Source organism: Perissodus microlepis, chromosome 9 (genome assembly GCF_051167445.1).
Source record: "Perissodus microlepis isolate ML-2025 ecotype Zambia chromosome 9, ASM5116744v1, whole genome shotgun sequence".
In the NCBI taxonomy this organism is placed as follows: Eukaryota; Metazoa; Chordata; class Actinopteri; order Cichliformes; family Cichlidae; genus Perissodus; species Perissodus microlepis.
This window is the reverse complement of record NC_140469.1, coordinates 27,317,713-27,339,114: the sequence shown is the minus strand read 5'-3', so window position 1 is coordinate 27,339,114 and position 21,402 is coordinate 27,317,713. Positions and strand designations below refer to the sequence as shown.

Below are 21,402 nucleotides of genomic sequence, written 5' to 3'. Positions count from 1 at the left end.
ATGTAAATTGCTCTATGATCAGTGAGGGGGTGGCAAGTATATTAACAGTAATATTATCTTTATCAATGAAGTCAGAAACAAGCCAGAAGTCAATACTTGATTGCCTGGATCCTGTCTTATTGCTCCAGGTAAAAAGTCTTTCATCTGGAAATTTTTCTCTCCAAATATTCATAATATAAAATTTTCCCATGAATAACTGCATTATCTAAAGAGATGTTAAAGTCTCCACTAATTAAGAGGATTGAATTTGGGTATTTGGAGAGACAGAAATTAATTCTTTCTTCTAAGGAGTCAAGTAATTTATCATTTTCAGTTTTATCATTGTAACCATATATATTTACTGTAATGAAAGTACTGTTATTGTATCTAATTATTGAACAAAGGTAGTGTCCTAAGGTGTCACAGTCAGAGTGTAGCACATCTCCAGAAAAAACATTTTTAAACGTGGCTACTCCAGCAGAACGCTCAAAGCCATGGGACAACCAGACTTCATTACCCCATTGTGATTTCCAAAAATTTGTATCAGCAGGTGTGGAATGACTCTCTTGGAAAAAACAAAAGTCAGTTCTAAATTGTTTGGCAAACAAAAATAAAGCTTTGTGTTTACAGGTTTGTCTTAACCCCCTAGTATTATTAGAACTTAATATTAGAAAAAGAAACTCATTACAAACTTATTAGAAAAAGAGAAAGAGAAAAAGTAAGTTCTAAACTTCCACAGCTATAGGATAAGGGGACCAGGTGCTGCACAATTAAGGTAATAGAACAGTAAAAACCCTGAGTAACTAAGCTTATAAAAAAGTATAGTATTTAACTATCTGCTTTGGTTTGAACATTGCTATTTATAGATAGATAGGTAGGTAGGTAGGTAGATATATAGATAGATAAATACACTCTTCAACACAAAATAATACTTTAACCTGAAGGTGAATACACACACACACACACATATATATATATACATACACCCTCCTTACGGGCTTTGTCTATCATCGGCCACAGTTTGTCACGACGTTCTCTGTCCTCCCTAGACAGATCTTCAGCAAACCTCACATGATTGTCCTGCAGGTAGGGGGATGTTTTGGCCGCTTTCCATATAGCATCTCTGTAGACTCGGGAGGTGAACTGCACAATGATGCCTCTGGGTCTGGTGCATAGGTAGACTGGCCATCGGGCATACCGGGCATTTGCACAGTTACCAGCTGACAGCTGGTAACTGTGCAGGGGCGGGTCTAGCAAAGTTTTGCCATGGGGCCAGTTAGGGCATTAACAGGGAAAGGGGGGCACAAATAAATACTTTTCTTTCTTATTCTCATTTAAAATTTCTAGCTTTTAACAAATAATTATCCGAATCTTACAACCAAAGTTTTCATCTGATGTCAAATGTATAGAAATCCATTATTGTACATAGTAATTTTTTTCAGGGTCCCAACATAATTTCTTCAGAAGATAGTACTGTACATGATGCTGGTATTTTCCCACATTTTATAGATACTGTACCAGTACTTTGTGTAAAATACCATCAAAAAGTCAGTTAAGTTTTATTCTTTCTCACCTGTCTTTCTGTCTCCTTTCACTTTTAAAAGGTTGCCATGTTAGAAAAAATATTTTGCCCTGCCATGCTGTTTATTGATGTGGTAAATAAATAGTTTATGAAAATATCACTAAATCTGTCATTTATTATTTTTAATATTCAGTAATGGTCATGTCTCACCTGTAGTCTTCTCTGTCTTAATTTCAGGTTTCCACCATATGTTGTAGATAGTTCAGGAAGTTAACTAAACCAAGCAGTCTTTGGGTTTCGGCTAAGTACTGTTTAGAATACCAGAATAGGGAGGATGGTGTAGGTTTAAGTTTATTAGATTGATACATATGTACCAACAAGACAGTGTACATCACTGTCACAACGACGTTTGTTTTCATTTAAAGGCTTTATGGTTTTTCCTATAATACCTGGTGGGCCGGTCTCTAGTCAAAATGCCCGGGCTGATTTTTTGTCCCAGTCCAGCCCTGGTCTGGTGCTATTTTTTCGCTTGTCTCCGAGTCGGTGTACGGTGTGGATGGCGTCAGGCAGCCTGTGATTTTGTTCTGCCAGAACAGATCAGCATATCTCTATAACCTTTCCCCTTACGTCTTCTTTCTCAGTCTCCTTGACTCCATGTAGTCTGAGATTCCACCTCCTGGAATATCTTTCCAACTCAGATATTCTCTGAATTGTTAGTGTTAGCAGCATAAATTTGAGGTTTTACCATTGCTCACGAACATTCTGTGCAGAAATCGGTAGAGAGCGTCTGTTCACTCCGCCATCTTTTCACGGCCCCCCATTTAGAACGTACCTGATTCAGTGGTTTATAAGCAGCTAACGGCATTACGTTTCTTCAGTAAAGAGTAATCTAACTAATTACTATTTCTATCGTTACAACGCCGTTACCATTACTAACAGAAAAATGCGGTGCGGTCAGGTTACTATTTTTCAACAAACAGACGGTTGAAGCTGTGTTCAGCTTACTGCACCTTATATCAGTTGCACGGAAGTAGCTGTAAGTAATCTGGACGCTACAGCTTTAAGCAGCTGCGCGCTCCCGCAGAAGGCAATCACTTTCTGTCCGACGATCACTTTTTGGCACAACACCTGGAGCTAAGGCGGCAAAACAATCGCATTAGTGCTGCTGTTTGACTGAGGAAGAATAAAGTAGTCATGGTAAGCCAACCACATGACCACTTCAAGATGACGAAGCAACAAGGTGATATATACCAGTTTTTAAATTGTGTTGACAGGCCACGTAAAACCAGAGTCATGATAAACAATATACACGCGGCGTTTTTTCCTGAATAGTTTCATCATGTTTACTGTCTAAGGACAGCGCTGGCGAGACCTCTCTAATTATGACCAAACAAAAAACAGCCCGTTCGTGTTGTTGAAACTGACCTGTAAGCACTCAAAGTGCTTACAGGGCAGCTCAGTGCAGCTGAGTCGAGGGCTTGTGGAAATAAGGTCAGGAGGTGTCCGGCGTGAGTGCGCGTGTGGTCTGTCCATTTGGGATGTCTGACAGACACACTAGTGCAACTCAGAGTGTGAGCAGCAACTCCTGTATACTAAACATAAGAAAAGTAATTTGTAGTGCTTCTCTTTCTTTTTAACCGAGATTCCAGGGATCATGCTTATATGGTTTTCTTTTATTCAAAAACAGGTTAGTTTAGCGATCGTCTAACTGTGTCCTTGACCTTTTTACCGGCTTGAGGAGTTGGTTCCCTGGAGCAGATATTTGGGATGGTTTAAATGCCGAGTCTCCAAATGCAAACAAAAGGATATTTTCCACGTTATTTCTTAAATGTGTATAAATGGGATAGGATGATGTTCGATAAAAGTAATAAACAATAAATGTAAATCTGTTTTTTTAACTTTGCAGACTCATTTACCTACTCCAGTGACAGCGATAAAAAAAGATCATGGCTTTAGAGAGATTATGAACAAAATGCATTACATTTTGTTTTTTGCTACATTAACAACTTTTCCAACTCTGATTCTCTGCAGGACCAACACGGACATCAGTTTAGACTGAAATCCAGTTCCGACGGCACACGCAACATGTTCAAGCTGGCACGGAGGCTGGCTTTCTTTCAGCTTAACGAGTGAACCGTCAGCTCGTTCAAACACACGTTAAAGTCTGTTTGGCTCGACACCACTGAACAGAGGCAGTAATATAACATCGCTAACATTAACAGTGCAGTGAATCCTGCTTGTGCCCTGATATTCAGGACTGTAAACTGAGCAGCATCACTGACTTTCAGCTTGTTGTGTTTGTGGATATATGACTGACTTTAATTATCCATAAAATCATCACATTCTCTGTAAGATTAAGGTCAACTATTGAACGGCGAATATTTTAAAGTAAAGACTTTAAAACCAAGTTAGTACAAACATCACTAATGTCACATAACTTTGCCGGCATGTGGCCAACAGTAATGCTTTAATGTTCTTCATTATTCAACATTTGCACATAAATAAGTGACATAATATTCAGTAAGGCAAGTTTATTTATATAGCACAATTCAACAACAAGGTCATTCAAAGTGCTTTACAGAGACATTAAAAAACAAAAACAAATAAAAAGCATGATTTAAAATTGATTAAAAATAATTTAAGCTTAAAAGTGTGGATTTGGTGCTTTATTCAAATGCAGCTGAGAACAGGTGAGTCTTCAACCTGGATTTAAATAAACTGAGTGTTTCAGCTGATCTGAGGCTTTCTGAGAGTTTGTTCCAGATATATGGAGCATAAAAGCTGAATGCAGCTTCTCCGTGTCTGGTTCCGACTCTGGGAACTGATTAAAAAAAATGGATCCAGGTGACCTGAGGGATCTGGAAGGTTCATACTGGGTCAGGAGGTCACTGATGTATTTTGGTCCTAAACCATTCAGAGCTTTATAGACCAGCATCAGAACTTCAAAGTCTATCCTCTGACGGACAGGCAGCCAGACTAAAGACCTCAGAGCTGGACTGGTGTGGTCCACTTTTTTGGTCTTAGTGAGGACTCGAGCAGCAGAGTTCTGAATGAGCTGTAGTTGTCTGACTGATTTTTTAGGTAGACCTGTTGATAGGTTTATGCTACAAACCTATTCGCTGGAACGTTAAGGACAATTTAATTACACAGCAAAGCAAGACACGAGTAGGCAAAGTTCTTCATGTTTCTCGTGCACGGGAGAGAACTGGACAAACGCCGTTCCTTCGCTTGCTCTCATCTGCTCCCCCGTAACACTGCTTTTATTGAGATTACATGAATATACATAGGTTCATTAACATATGACGTCTACATACAAACAAAGAGTACCTTGCCTGTGCGTTGTGTAAGTGTGTGTGAGTGTGTGTGTGTGTGTGACCCCATAAACAACTTCCCTAACCCTGCTGGTTTGGAAGTCCAACAGTTCATCTAAACAAAAGGCACGTAGCCTAAAACAGATATAGACACGTTTATCCTACCATAAAACAATAAGAGAAGGTATGCCCTCTCCCATGCTCCCAGAATGTGGGTGTGAATGCCAGAACACTCTGGAATGCACACCAAGCCTTTGCAGACAATTAAGGATCACACATCCCATCACTACACAATCGACTATGCACCTCTAAGCATATATGGTTAAATACCTCTAAGCATAAATGACAATAAACAATACAAATCTAACACCTGTAAAGATGCTGTTACAGTAATCAAGCCTACTAAAAATGAATGCATGGACTAGTTTTTCCAGGTCCTGTTGAGACATCATATCAGTACTTACTTTTAAACGTTTACTCTTTGGTCGCTCCGCTTCCGCTGTTTTTTTCGGCAAAATTATCCACACCCAACCCATTTTAGGTTTCTGTTGTACTGCAAGGTTCTGTACAGGAGAACCAAACCAAGAGCAAATATTACGTCTCATTTACACCCGAGCACGAAGAGGCTTCAAAATTTAGCAAATTGAATCATCTTTGTTTAGATGCAAGAAGAATCATATAGAAATGAAAAAGTATAAATATAAATCCAGAGCAAAGATATCCTCTAAATCAGCGTAGCACATGTGCAGCTGCTGGGATTCATTTAAGCATTCGGCTCGTTGCGTTTGCAGATTTTTCTCTCGCTGTTCTGGCTCACAGCGCTGCAAGCACAAAAATAAATATCCCCAAAGGTGTGAAAGGTAACTAATTAGTAAGAGTATTGTTACTCTCCCCAGGAGTAGTCCAGCAGTAGAAATCAGTCCAATAACAAGATGTGTAACATCTAGCAAGGTGACAGAAAAGGTGCATTGGTAATGCCCATTATTGTAATGCTTTTTTAAGATGAGCAAAACTTTATTTCACTTTGGGTTACTGGGATAAGTGATGGATGGAGGGAATTTTACTTCAGCCACAGAAATCCTAAACAGGAAGGAGGAGCAGAGTTACAGTGGATCACTATCCAGCAGGGAAACAAGATTTATTTCAATTTCTAGGCCATGAGTGAGATTTACTAAGTGGGCAAATTAGGGTGATGACACCGTTCCACAGTGATCTATTAATAGTGCACCAATTTACATTCAGAGATGCATGCAGCCAGTTCATTTCAGTATTAACCAGCTTTCTACCAACAGCAGCACAAAAACAGCAGATTCGATCATGGAGACACTGAATCTGCTAAACTAATTAAAAATTGTAAGTGCAGGTCTTCAGTTTACGTTTCTTTGTGAAAACAGCACAGCAAAGGAGACTCTGTGAAGTTTTGGTATAAGGGATAAATTTTCTGACCAAACCTGCTGGGACTGTGTGAGGTCCTGAGGCTAAGAGTAAGGATTTATCCACAGGAGAGCTGCGTTCTTACAAACCATCCCACTGTGTAAACCTGACATCTGTGGAACAGCTGAGCTGTATGATGTGTACAAGGACACAAAACATTATTTACCATCAGATCCCGAGCCCTCCATGTGTTAATCAAGAAACTGCTGCTGTGCTACATCCATAAATAATGAATAAATTAGGAGCTAACGCTAAAAGGACAGTTTATTTGTACCATCTCCATGTGAACACATTCAAGAACATCACAGATGAAAGAAACATTAAAAACTTCCACACTACATAAAGCAAGAAAAATAGTTTTTCTTTCAGGTGGATTCAGAAAAAACAAAAACATCAAACACCTCCAAGACTCTCTTTGAAAGAACTAAAAACCTTTATTCTCATGGTCCAATCATGAGTGAACTCCCCGATGAAGCCTTGTGTGCTAAAACATGTCAGAGTTTTAAAGGTTAAACATGAGTTTCCAAAACGTTTTGCTGGAGAACAATGAACTATTTGACTGAGTTTCAATTATTTACAGACGAGCAAAACCAGGACAGAGAAAAAAGGACAAAACTGACTCAGTAAAACGACAGAAAATAAGATCCCATGTAAATCTGTATTATGTAGAAGTTCAGCCCAGCAACCAGTTCAGTTCAACACAAGTTTAAATGATTCTATCTGAACTCTGTGGAGCCTGATCTCAAGCTTTTTGAGTCTGACACTGAAACCAGAGGATCTTTCTGTCACTTCAGATTCACTGTGATCCAGTGATGGGAGTGATTTCAGCCCTGAGTGATCACGCTGATGTTTGCACAGAGCAGACAATGAGGTGAATGTTTGGGCACATTGGTAACAGTGAAACAGTTTATTAGTAACGTGGGATCGTTTGTGTTTGGAGTATGAACTGAGATTCCTGAAGCTCTTGTCACACTGGTCACAGCTGTAGTTTCCTTCCATGTGTGTACGTTCATGCTTGTTACGATTACCTGAATCTGAGAAGCTTCTGTCACAGTGTCTGCACTTGTATGGTTTCTCTCCTGTGTGGACTCGTTTGTGTGTTTTAAGCTCACATGCAGTGGTGAAGGATGACCCACACTGATCACACAGGTGCTTTTTAACCCCACTGTGAATCAGTTCATGTCGTTTTAAGTCACGTGATGTGGTGAAGCTTCTCCCACATTCTTTGCAGTATTTCAGTTTGTTTCCAGTGTGTCTACGTTGATGTCTTTTTAGGGTGTCTCGTCGACTGAAAGTTTTTCCACAAAGGTCACAGTGAAAGTCTTTCCCACCACCACGGTGATGACAGGGTTGAGAACTGGATCCATCTGTGTCGCTCTGCTTCTAAACAAAGACACAAAGACAGTGTAAGTCAGTCCTTCAACATTTTTATCCTGAACGTCGCCTGAAATAAAGAGCATCTCTGCAGACGTCCAATTACATTTGACTGTTTCAGTTAACACACTCAGTTTACTGGGCTGCAATAACTACAATACTACCACCATAATACTACAGTAATACTAAAATCATAACTGACATGAAAATCTGAATAATCACTCAGAGCTGCTTTTCCATGCAGTAGAATTGCTAACATGCTAACACAGTTTAATGAGCAGAGTTGTTCCAAACAGTCAGGCTAAAATGACAAGATAACAATATAAATACATACCTCACAGTAACTGCACTTGTAGAGTCTCTTTCTGGTGTGGATCTGTTGGTGTTGTCTCAGGTAATGTGGAGATTTAAAAGTCTTCTCACACAGGTCACATTTATAAGGTCGTCCCTCAGTGTGGGTAAACATGTGTCGTTGTAACTTTTCGTCTGTTGTAAACTCTTTCCCACACTGTTCACAGCAGTACACATCATGTCTGGTGTGAATGCGTAGGTGTGTATTTCGGTGCCCTCTCTGGGTGAAAGTTTTTCCACAGATGTCACAGCTGTATGCCTTAATTCCAGAGTGGGTAACTAGATGCCTCTGTAAGTGGCCACTTTCAGTAAAAGCTCTGCTACATTGATCACAGCTGTACGCTTTAACTCCACTGTGGATGAGTTGGTGTCTTTTTAGGTCAGTCTTCCAGGAAAAAGACTTTCCACACAAGTCAAAGCTGAACGGTCTCTCTCCAGTGTGGATGACCTGATGCTGTTTTAGTTTAGCCTTTTCAGTAAACTCCTTCCCACACTCGTCACAGCTGTATGCCTTAATTCCAGAGTGGGTAACTAGATGCCTCTGTAAGTTGCAACTGTGAGTAAAAGCTCTGCCACACTGATCACAGCTGTATGCTTTAACTCCACTGTGGATGAGTTGGTGTCTTTTTAGGTCAGTCTTCCAGGAAAAAGACTTTCCACACAAGTCACAGCTGAACGGTCTCTCTCCAGTGTGGATGACCTGATGAAGTTTTAGTTTAGTCTTCACAGCAAAATCCTTCCCACACTCGTCACAGCTGTATGCCTTAATTCCAGAGTGGGTAACTACATGCCTCTGTAAGTGGCTACTGTGAGTAAAAGCTCTGCCACACTGATCACAGCTGTACGCTTTAACTCCACTGTGGATGAGTTGGTGTTGTTTTAGGGAATCCTTCCTGGAAAAAGTCTTTCCACACAAGTCACAGCTGAACGGTCTCTCTCCAGTGTGGATGACCTGATGCTGTTTTAGGTTAGCCTTCTCAGTAAACTCCTTCCCACACTCGTCACAGGTGTATGTTTTCTCTCTCTTTCTTCTGTGAGGTTTGTCGGCCTCCTGAGAGCGCTGACTTCTCGCTCCATGTTGGTCCTGCAGTGACAGAGATACAAACAGAGGCAGTGAGTGAAATGCAGTCGTGGAACAAACTCAACCTTCAAACTCCCTCCATTAACACTAGTTTTAAACCTGAAGGTGGAGTGTGGCACCAAACACCTTAAAGGTCTCTTATCACCACCTGCTGGAAGTTCTAACACATTACATGGCAGTGACAGAGAATGAGAAGGGTGAAAGCGGATCGTTGAATGAAACAGATGAACCAGAATTGGTTTGTAAAAATGCTGCAATTTCAGTGGTGTGGAACTGGTTTCAGCGTTCGTCCGTCAGATACACAACAAACACTATTTGTGGTAGAGCATGCTAGCAGGCCGTCGTTATTACTGTGTTTTTTTTAGAGTTATAAAGTATTTTGTCTAGTGTCAATTATATCGTCAGCTACATCATTAACGCAAATTTTCAAATGTATATTGTGATAAATATTTTTGGTCATATCGCCCTGCTCTGTCTGTCACCTTCTGTGTTGAGCTCATTGTTTTCTCTGTAGTGGCTGAGCTGAGTCCAAGTAGCTGAAAATGTTCCTCTGCTGCTCCGTCAGACTCTTCTCCTCCTGCTGATCAGCTGGGACACAAAACAGATCTTTGTTAGGCTCCACACTGCACTGAAGAGTCAAAGTGTCTCATATGTTCATCTGACAAGTAAAAGAACACATTTTTGTTTCCCGAGGTGGGCAACTTATTGGAAACAAACAAAAGGTTTGAGCACTGATACCTGGCATTGCTGGCTGGCATTGAAAGATGCAATGCCAGCAATGTGGATGGTTAAGACTAAAACAATCATTAAGCAAAGACAACTAACCCCCACCTAGAGCTGGGCGATATAAGATTTTTTCATATCACGATATGTTTTTTTCATTTCGGGCGATAACGATACATATCACGATATAAGCCAAATAACTATATTTGTAAGATTTAAATGTGCCGTTGCTCACAAGTAAAATGTGAAATAATTAGCAGCTTGTTTTAATTTAAATATTTATTTCCCATAATAAGTTCAACAGGGTAGATGTACTTAAGGAACATGAGACTTTTTCAGATAAATGAAGGCAAATATTGCAAACTACACAAAAGGCAGCCGCTAAAGCGTTTAAGTTTCAAAATAGAACAAACAAAATAGACTACTAAATTGTCAATTCCACTTAGAAACAAAATTTTAATTCTAAAAATAAATCTTAGTTTGTTTTACAGAAGAACAGACAAAATTGACTAACTTTTGTCAATATCAAATAAACTGAGAACTAAAAGGAAATTCTCGATCTCTCCTTGTTGTATAGCTTAGCTTTTCAAACAGTTTTAACAGTGACTGTAGTCTGACAAAAGCCGAATGACGAATTAGCGCTTTCAGTCAGAGATTGAGCATGCACCGGTTTATTGTATTTCCAGACTTACTTTCGGCACAATTTACAGTGCGCGCTACTCTGTTTTTTGTCAGACTTGAAATAGCCGAAATACCTTCACACTACGGAACTTCTATGGCCCTTCCGTTCGACAAACTCTCCGGCATTGGAACCATCATTGGTTTTTTCTTCGGTAACCTTTGCTCATGCTCTCAGTTGATTTTTCTCTAGTCGGCAAACTCATTTCCTTCATTACCTGGGCAAACAAATACACATGTGCGCCTTGGCGCATGTGCTGCACGTAACAAGTCACGTGACGCTGCGGCTGTGATTGGTTCGACTCTGCGCTACTTAATTTGGATTGGCTGTTCTTTTTTTTTTTTTTTTTTTTTTTAAGAGGACAAGAGAGATGAGGCCTATCGCAATAGTTTAATTTTTCTATCGAGAAAAAGTTATTTCGCAATACATATCGTTATCGTTCTATCACCAAGCTCTACCCACACCACGATTTTTTGATACGGGCAACCGCCCGTGTCGCCCGTATCAAAAACCGCTACTGTGTGTCACAAGTTAATCTGGCTGTAGGCTATGGTACTTGGCCAGAGGTGGCGCTGGTTGACTCGACTCCATTTGAGCGCACACAAAGTAAATTGCACGCTTTAGTTGTGCAGCGAAAATGAAAATTGCCCGTATCAAAAACCGCTACTGTCTATACTACTGCGCCTTGATGTCGCTCGTAAGGGTGAAACTCATTGTGAAACGTTTGAGAACCACTGCTACAGAACAATGGAGATTTCTATGGGCTCAAAATGTGGTCATAAATATTTTGTACTTGTAAATCAGGATTTGTGTGTGTAAAAAAGATTTGTGTGTGCGTAAAAAAGATTTGTGTGTGCGTAAAAAAGATTTTTGTGTGGACTTAGCCATGTGGACAAGAGATATTTTATTTTGTATTCTTATGGTGACAATTTATAATCAGAACTATCATTGATCAATCATTCATCATTGTCGAATCTGTTGACGGAATAATCTCTGAATTATATCTATGGTAATCTGAGCAAAATATTAATGTATGCATATTATCATCACTTTAATTAGTCTATTGTTGTTCTCTATCATTCTTTCTATCTGCTTAAGCTGTTGCAAATGGTATCCATATCATTGTATTCACACCTCTCGAAGCTGTGGGTCCAGTAGGGCCTTTTACATTCACTTACACACATATTCAGGCCTACACCAACATGCACATAGAGAGTCATGTAAAACATGCACGTTCACACCCACACGTATTAAGAACAGGGAGGTCGTCTCAGGACAGTCTCTCGGTTGGACACACAGTCTCACAAAATTGCACAACATATCACACACTTGTTTGTCTCTAAAGTAGCATTTGATGTCCATATAAGGAGAACTTTTTGAGTGTGGGGAACTGTTATCATTTCCAGTAAGATCTAACTGTGATGTCATCAGGGTAATATAAGGATGGGGAGCGGTCTGCTCGAGGAAGATTGTTGTTGCAAGTTTCTTCCCACACTCTGCGCAAGTGTGTAAATAAAGATCACTATTTTTGGCCACCTACCTGGATTCAGTCTGCTTACTTCTCTTACCCAAATCGAACAAGTTTCAACAATTCTTGGTGCCGAAAACCTGGTTGGGGAAGAGAGGAGCGTGCGGCTTGGAGGTGCCAAAGGGACGGAAGGCCAGCAGCTTATCTGAGTGACACGCCAGGCGAAGTAGAAGGTGAGTGCCACCTGTTGATTTTTATCCAAAGGCGCTAAATTGGAAGTTAAAACTAAATTTAATTAAATAATATTCACTCAGTATAGGCTTCTGGTGTCTGTCCATAGAAAGATGCTTTTAAATTAGTCGAAAAATATATCGGTAGAGAAATAAAGAAGATAAGCTGTTCTGGCATATGGTGTTTTCATACGTTTATATGGGCCCGTGTGTGTGTGTAAATAAAGTGTAAATAAAGTGTAAATTAGTGGTATAAACTGTCTGTTGAATTTCTCCTGTGTGGTTGCAGAGTGAAAAAAGGAAAACTCTTTCTTTTCTCTCTCTGAGAGGAGGAGAGGGGGCTCTGTGGGGAGCTCTGTGTGTGTGTGTGTGTGTGTGTGTGTGTAGCGGCTGGCTTTGTTCCATCTCCCTACTTCTCCATTTCTCTGCTTCTCAGTTTCCTTTTTGGGTAGGTGAAGGTGTGTTTCAGAAGTGTGGTTAAAGGATTTCAGTATATTAAATAAACTAAACCTTGTAGTCTTGTGTTTGTGATTTCCTAATGTGAGTATGGTTTAATGGGATCTAATGTGTAATGATCTCTCATGTAAAACTCCCGTAAAATAGGAGTGTGTTGCTAAGTATACTGGCGAAGATTGAGTACTTTGTGTGATTGCTGGGAGGTTTTCTGGTTGGGTCATATTTCCTCCTCGGCCTGGAGAAGGCAGAGGTGTGTGCTTTATTTTTGATGTTGTGTATATAAAGTCTTTTAAAGATCGGTTGAGTCTCTCGCTATAAGGAGGGAAACGGCGTGCATAGTAGATTGATTGGATTATTCTCATGTGTGAAAACTTTGTAGTTGTTAGGGAAGTGAATGTGAGAGTGAATTTTTGCTGGCTTTGGGTGCTTAAATTGTTGCAGTAGATGTTTGTGAAGTTTTGTCTTGAAAGGAGGATTAGAGAGTGTGTGTGTGTGTGTGTGTGTGTGTGTGTGTGTGTGTGTGTGTGTGTGTGTGTGTGTGTGTGTATGTGTGTCTGTGGGCGGTCTCTCCCCGGCTAGAGCCTAGCGGATGTTAAGCTTGACCAGCTTGTGGGATTCTGACTGCCGAAAGGGGAACTACAGTGAGGCAACCCCAAAGGGAGGAGCCTAAGAGCGGCCATTTTGGTAAGGTAAGTGAGGTCGAAAAGCAAAATGGCTGAAGAGGAAAAGGCGACCCCTGATGGGGGAAAGAGATACAAGCCACTGAAGGAGCAAATACAGCAATTGAAGAAAGCAATTAAAATTACTGCTGAGGGGACTTGAAAGGAGATTGCCCGCCAGTGTCAAGATCTGGAAAGAGAAGTGAAGGAATTATGTGAAAATCAACAGAAGACGTTGGAGGACAGAATTCCTCTTCATTCCATCTTCCAAGTTGAAGGTGAGAAATGTGAGAAGAGGATCAAAGAGCTTGAAGAGGAACACTTGGGACGTTTTCAAGGGAGAAAATTGAAGGCCGAAAAGAAGCTCATGATTGAAAAACAAAATAAGTATTGCAAGCTTATGATTGTCTCCCAAGGCGTTTCTCACTGGATGCAAGAGGAAGTGAACGACACCAAACCAGTCTTAATAAAGGAAGCCGAGGCTGAGGGAACATTATATCCCAGCCTGAAGGAATTCCTGAGTGCCCCACCCCCTCCTTATATCTGTCCAGTGGTGACTTTGGAGGGTGGCACCCTGTGGGGGCCGGGAGGAAAAACAGGAACAGTTAAAGGAGGAATTGTGGAAGTACAGGAGAATCCTATACCATCGACATCTGCTCGGGGCACAGAGGAGGCAGACACAAGAGTGGTGCAGCCTCAATCAGTGGCACCTACACAAAAAGTGATGCAGCCTCAATCAGTGGCAGCTGCATCAGAGGTGAGTCAGCCCCACCCAGCTGCTGGGACATCACAAGGAATCACTACACGGGGGGTGATCTTGATCCCTCCCTCTCTTTTCAGCCCAGATGGAGCTACAGAAGAAGCTCAACCTGTGGCTTCCACGAGTACAGGTCAGGTGACACCGCAACAGCCCAGCCAGGGAAATGCATCCCAGGAGGTCTGGACTTCAGAGGAAGATTCACCTTCACTGCAGTTTCAGAGGCAGCCATTAAAGGCGAGCCAAAAAACCAGTCAGAGGTCGAAGGTTGACAACCTTGAGAAAGAACAGTGGCAGGGCCATGTTGTTGGGAAAGTATCTGACAACCGGGAGGCCGTGATAAAGTTGGAACGGACCTTGAAAAGACTGGAGGAAGAAGGCGTAGCAACACCACGGCTATTAGCACAAACGCTTGATGCATTGGAAAAGGACTTGGCGACCTCTATAAGACAATCATGAAAATCTAGAGAAGTGTCGAACCTGGAAATGGGAGGACTCGCCCCAAAGTTTCAGGGTCTCCCAGGAGTGAAGACGCTTCGCTCTGGGAGGGTTCTGGAAGAAGTAAGGGACAAAAGACCGTCGATCTTTGAAAAGAATCGGAAGCAGAACGTTGCATTGCAAACCGGAGAAGGGCAGTGTGACATAGAGGAGGAATTGCCCCTCACTATGCCTTTACTGACGGGTTTACAGGGCGAACCAGTCTACCATCCCTATAATATCAGAGATCTTGAGGCTCTGGTGAAGCAGCTGCCCCCGATCACAGAGGGAGGAGCGGCTTGGTTGAGAAGACTAGGAAGTCTTACAGAAGGAGAAGAACTTGCCCTGGGAGATTTTCGTGCTATCGGTGGGAGGACCTTCAGAGGTGGAGGCCTCGCAGACGTGGAAGAGATAGCAAGAACTGCATGCCAACCAAACGATGTCCCCTATGCAAGGGTGCGAAATGCTCTCTCTGATGCAGTGCGTGAGAAGTATCCGACCCATAATATTGGCACTACACCTAGGATTGTTTGGAGCCCAGAACATTCCCCTAGAGAGTTTATAGAGCACGCAAAAGAACAGTGGATTCTCCAAACTGGAGAGCAGGGCAAGATGGGGAACCCCGGGCCTGGTTCCGATGTGCGGTGTTAGCAGGTCTGCCAGAACGAGTGAGAGCAGATCTACAGAAGAACCCAGACTTTGCGGTGGCGGATTCAGCAAAATGGGAGAGGCATATCATACATCGACTTGAGCTGGAAAGAGACGAGGTGAACAAGAAAAAACAGGAGCTGGAGGAGGTGCAAGGGCAGTTAGTAAAATTGAAATTGGCTGAGGCGAGAGAAAAACTAAACGAAAAGAAAAAGGAAAACAAAGATGGAGCTAAGAAGATGCTGGTGGCGCAGCCACAGGGCAATCCGGGGCCTGATTGGCCAGATTTGGATCCGGTTCTGTACCCTGATGACCGATGGCCCGCCAATGGACCAAGGCAAGGAAGACCCGCGGGGAATTGGGGGGCTACTAGGTCGTTGAGGGGGCGTGGTGGATCTCGGGGAGGAGGCGGACCAAGGGGCCGTGGTCTGGGGGGACCTATGCTGGACCCGAATGTATACGTGTCCTACACCACGACAGCTAGAACTTGGTTATCCATCTCCACCCCAGGCACAGGGAGCTCTTTGAGGCAGAGTGGTCCAGACAAGGGGACATCAAGCTCCAAACCAAGGCATGGCGCCGGTGGCTCAGTATTCCCTGGCCTACTGGGGCGGAGAGGAGGAGCTGTACTGACGGGACCCACAGAGACAAGACGACATGGGAATGGCAGATCCGATGTTGTCAATGAGTGTGGAAGGGACTGAAATGACCTTCCTTGTGGACACTGGAGCTACTTACTCAACGCTGAGACAAAGACCAAGCAGTGTCACACTTTCCGAACACACGGTTAGTGTGGTGGGTTTCTCTGGGGTTCCAATGACTCTGCCAATAACCAATCCAGCCCGGACGGTGCTGGGAAATCAGACATTGAAGCACAGCTATGTGGTGTCTCCTCAGGTGCCAGTGAATTTGATGGGCAGGGACCTGCTCATTAAATTGGGAGCCACTGTCATGTGCTCAGCTGATGGATTAACAGTTACACTTCCAGGAGGAAAAGAGTTTCTGTGCCTGGGGACACTTTCAAAGAACCAGTACTTGCTGAAAGACTGTGAACAAACGACAGCTGACATTTACTGGGGTTGTGTGGTGGAAGAAGGCATTCTGAGACAGTATCAGTTGTGGAAACCTTGGATTATGGCCTTGGCGGTCTATTCTCCCCCCCGAGATCCATACCATGTGACTCTCTTCTATGATAGGAACATCTCAGAACATCTATGTCGGTCCTGAAGGCGTCGCTGCAGCAGTAAATTTAACCGAAGAACAACGGCCTTGGTTCAAAATGGGACCTGATTCAGTGCCCCATATTACATTGGCGGTCCATGAGGGTCATCAGGCGAAGGAGCTGGGAACAATGGTCAAGAGAGCCCTCGATGAACCGGGCTGGCAAGCTACTCAGATTCCAGACGTTTGGTACTCGCCAAAATGCAACATTTACCGTATCACTTGTCTATCAGAGGACACAGTGATATTGGAGCATGAACAAATCTCAAGAATCCATGGGAGAGAAAGAATAGACCATGCGGATGCAGTTGCCGCACTTGCGACTCTTCCTGACACCTTATGGTCAGCAGGGTCTACGGATGTGGGCCAGGCAACTTGTTCGCCTGTTTTGTTCCAGCTGAAGTCTGAAACGCCAATTTGGAAACCGCAGTATAGGCAAAAGAGAGAAGCTGAGGAGGGAATTGCAGAAACCATTGAAGGGCTATTGAAAGTAGGGGTGCTTGAGCCCTCTCAATCTTACTGGAACACTCCTATTTTGCCAGTAGAAAAGCACGGGACAGGAAAGTACAGAATGGCACATGACTTAAGAGCCATTAATGCCATTTTACGTACTGACACGGTGCCTGTCCCAAATCCATACACAGCATTGACGGCATTAACACCAGAACAGAAGTGGTTTACATGTATTGATCTAGCGAATGCATTTTTCTGTCTCCCATTACATGAGTCTCTGAGGGACATTTTTTCATTCACATACAGGGGGCAACAGTACAGATACACACGGTTGCCACAAGGGTTTGCACTCTCCCCGGGCATTTTCAACCAAGTGTTGAAAGAAGCTCTATCGCCATGCCACCTACCAGAGGGGTGTTCACTGGTGCAATATGTTGATGATTTGCTCATTGCGGCTCCGTCTGCTTCGGCCTGTACGGCAGCCTCACTTACCATACTGAAGAGACTCGCTGAGTGCGGTTTCAAAGTGAGTAAAGAAAAGTTGCAGTTGGTCCGACCAGAAGTAACATTTCTGGGCCGTGTCATTGCTCACAAATCAGTGGGTTTGCTAAACACCCATCGCGATCAGATTTTGACACATCCAAAACCGCGTACGGTTAAGGAGTTGCTCTCATTCTTAGGTTTAACAGGATACAGCCGTCATTTCATTCCAAATTATGCAGGGAAAACAGCCCTTTTGAGGGATTTGGTGAAAACGGTGGGTGTCCGTAACCTGAAGGCTGAACTGCCATGGACATCGGCCACTGAGTCGGCGTTTGTCGCATTGAAACAGGACTTGTCAAGATCGGCTGATCTTGCCATCCCTAATTATGATGAACCCTTCTATCTTGATGTTTCAGAAAAACACGGGATAGTTAATGGGGTGTTGTTTCAGAAAAAAGAGGGAGGGAGAGATGTACTTATGTACGTCAGCGTCAGACTGGATCCATTAGAGACAAGGCACCCGGGATGCACACAGCATGCCATTGGGGTGTCAAAGATTATACAAAAGACAGCACATATAGTGAAGGACCATCCGTTGAAGGTGCTGACCACCCACAGTGTGGTGGCATATGTTAACTCACAAGCCTTCACCATGACACCACTCACACAACAGAGAGTGTGTAAAGTTTTAGACGCTCCCAACTTGACCTTCACACATGAAGGAATCAACATGGCAGATTTAATGGGGTCAGGAGAGCCGCACGACTGTGCAAAGAGAGCTGAAGTCGACGAGAAGATAAGAGAAGACTTGAAAGCGGAACCTGTACTGGGAGCTGAAGATTGGTTCATGGATGGATGCTGCTACAGAGATGAGGAAGGATTGAAAGCAGGCTACGCGGTAGTTTGCAGAAAAGGGGCTGAATTTGAAGTGAAGGAGGCTGAAAGACTTGAAGGGCAGCAGTCAGCCCAAAGAGCAGAAGTAATTGCTCTAAGTCGAGCTCTGAGACTTGCAAAAGGAAAAAGAGTCAACATTTACACGGACTCAGCTTATGCCTTTGGAGCAGCTCACGTGGAGCTGGCCCAATGGAGAAGAGCAGGATTCAGGACAGCAGATAATGCACCAATCTGCCACAAGAAGGAAATGGAGGAACTTGAGCAGGCCTTGGGAGATCCAGAGGAGGTGAGCATCATAAAATGCAAAGGTCACTCCTCAGGGACTGGCATGGTGGCTAGGGGAAATCAGGAAGCTGATCGAGCGGCCAAGGAGGCCGCAGGATATGGAGCACCTAGGCAGATGGTGCAAATAACCGCGGAGGAAGAAGTAGGAGTCAACATGCTAGAGGAGGCCAGGAAGGCCCAAGAGGAGGCGGCCCCGGAAGAGAAGGGGGTCTGGAAAAGTCGAGGAGCCTGGGAAGAAGGAGGTCTCTGGCGAGGACCTGACGGACGACCAGTGTTGACGGCCAACCTGGCAAAACAGAAGCGCATGGGCTTGGCCATGTAGGTGTGGCCCAGATGGGAAGACATCTGTGCCATTGGTGGCATCCCTTTTTGAAGGATATGATCAAGGAGAAAGCCAGGACGTGTCTGATCTGTGGGAGGCACAATCCAAAGCCAGTAATTAAGCCAGAGGCAGGAAAATTTCCCATCCCAGAGAGACCAGGTGAAGAGATTGTGATCGACTTCACTGACATGATTGATCCAGGGCCAGGAGGAGTTCGATATCTACTGGTAAGTGTAGATGCTCTGACGGGAGGGCCCGAAGCGTGGCCAACAAAGAGGGAGGATGCAAAAAGTGTGATTAAGTGTTTAATCAATCATTACATCCCCCGGCATGGTTTTCCTAAGAGAATTAGGTCAGACAATGGGACTCATTTCAAAAACAAAGATTTGGCAGAGGTAGAACAGAAGCTGGGGTTGCAACACAGATTTGGCACTGTATATCATCCCCAGTCGCAGGGGAAAGTAGAAAGAATGAATCTAAACCTGAAAAATAAAATCGAGGTGACGGCTCGCACTACCAGTGCGGTTCGGCTGAAGGGAAAGGGTGAGACCTGGTTCCATTGGTCTCAATGTGCCGTGGCCGATGAGAGCTTACTCGAGATAAGCTCCACCCCAAGTAACACAGGGGGGAACATAGAGGCAGAATAATCCTCTCCCCCTGTGCCGCGGTTCTCCCCAGCAGTCTACCTGGGGAGACGAAGAAAGAAGAGGAGCGTCACATGCCAAGCATGAATTCATTCCAGGCTCCTAATAGGCTAGGGCTCTAGTCTAAAGTATTTGATAGTTTAAAGGAATCGTAATAGTTTTGTACGATAATCGCATACTTTTATACTCATAACGTTATGCTCTTATCACGAAGTTTAAAGTAAAAGTAAAAAGAGCCTGGGAACAGTGATCATGAAATTGTGGGAAAATTGGAAAATAACGGGGATGTTGGGGTTGATAAGTGGTATAATGTGTTTGTTTGTTTATTGGCAGACAGGTGAATTGCCCAGACGCAGAGGTTTATCCGCTCCAGAGTCCAAACCGATTGAGTCGTCGAGGAAATTCAAGCGCGAGGTTGGCTCAGGTGGGAACGATGGGTGTCTCACAGCCAGTGGGGGAGTCGAGTTTGGGTATGTTAATGGGTCCACGACAGCCTTCACATTCGATTTGTGTGAGGTAATTAGATGCCCAGGAGACGGTAGCAGCTGGAGAACATATGAGGTGTGGATTTGTTATCACCCTATGGTATGCTACCCTAAGTCGGTGTGGGGTCCATCAATGGAAGGAGACATTTACACTTATATAACAGATCAGTGGTGTTCTTGGCAGGATGTGGTTGCTTGGACAGGAGTAGGATGGCGGCCAACAGTGCCACAGGCCCTGCAAGGGATAGCCATTCAGAGAGATTATTCTGTTACACATAACCCTGTCACTCTTTCCCTAGGACCATGGAGCGAACTCCCTGAAGCGGGGTATGACGGGGGTGCGTTTTATCTAGTCATAGGGGTAGATAAAGCAGGGACAGATCCAGCAGGGATAATTCGGGTGAACTTATTCAATCCAAGACCTAAACCGATAGGGAACGACACTGCAATGAATCTCACAGAGCAACTGGATCACTTAGGGACAGTTACTTACAAGGACTCAGAGGAGAAATGGCTTGTTGCCACAGATTATACTAGATTAAAATCTCAAGAGTTAATAGAGCGGGCCACAGGTTTTGGTGATAGGAATCTTTGGTTAGATTGGGTGGCTCAAAATGCTAAAGAGCAGGAAGTGGTTGATTGTGTTGCTTGTGCTACAGCTCGACCTCGTCTGTTCACTGAACCCGCTCCTCTGTATCCAGAGGATGAGTGGGGTTATAATTGTATGCTGAGATTAACTAGAGAGGCGGTGAACACAGGTAACTGCACCACTTTGTCAGGTTTATATCCGCCGATTGATAAACGTACACAACCAGGTTCATTCACACCTAAACGAGATAATTATACATGTTTTGAGTTCTCTACAGACAGCGTAAGATATACGTTAGGAAGGATTGATCCAAGCTGGTGTCAGAGGACGATCCCAGGTAGGACTACTAATAATGTAAGTGACCCAACCACAATCATAGGCACCTGGGCAAGGGGTGGGCTATATTATTATTGTGGGCAGTACACCCTTTTGGTGCAGGTTCCCCTGGGGAGTGTGGGAACATGTGCTCTGGTGCGCCTAGGTGCACCGTTGATGCTTATAGGAAGTAGAGTAGAAACAGTTTCACAGCAGGACACTGGTGTGTTGACAGCCAGACGTAGGAGAGATACAAGGGGTACGCACAAATATGACCCAAGATGGGACTCGCCAACCTGGATTGACTCAATAGGAGTTCCCAGGGGAGTTCCAGATGAGTATAAGTTAGTTAATCAGATAGCGGCCGGCTTTGAAAGTGTGTTTTTATAGATAACTCCAAATAAAAATGATCGCATTAATTATGTCCATTATAATGTGCTGAGACTCTCTAATCTTACTAGGGACGCAGTGGAAGGCCTTGCGGAACAATTAGGTCCGACGTCTTTGATGGGAGTCCAAAATCGAATGGCTCTGGACATGTTGTTGGCTGAGAAAGGTGGAG

General features: G+C 43.5%; 1 protein-coding gene across 1 annotated transcript; it reads right to left on the bottom strand.

The window, feature by feature from the left end:
- Nucleotides 1–4,067: 4,067 nt before the first annotated feature.
- Nucleotides 4,068–9,854, bottom strand: LOC146380644 (uncharacterized). Its single transcript, XM_084940050.1, has 3 exons — nucleotides 9,535–9,854; nucleotides 7,955–9,055; nucleotides 4,068–7,629 (listed from the first exon to the last, which is right to left on the bottom strand). The coding sequence occupies exons 1-3, from the start codon at nucleotides 9,550–9,552 to the stop codon at nucleotides 6,937–6,939; spliced, it is 1,812 nt and encodes a 603-aa protein (XP_084796176.1). The 5' UTR covers nucleotides 9,553–9,854; the 3' UTR covers nucleotides 4,068–6,936.
- Between the last annotated feature and the right edge of the window lie 11,548 nt (nucleotides 9,855–21,402).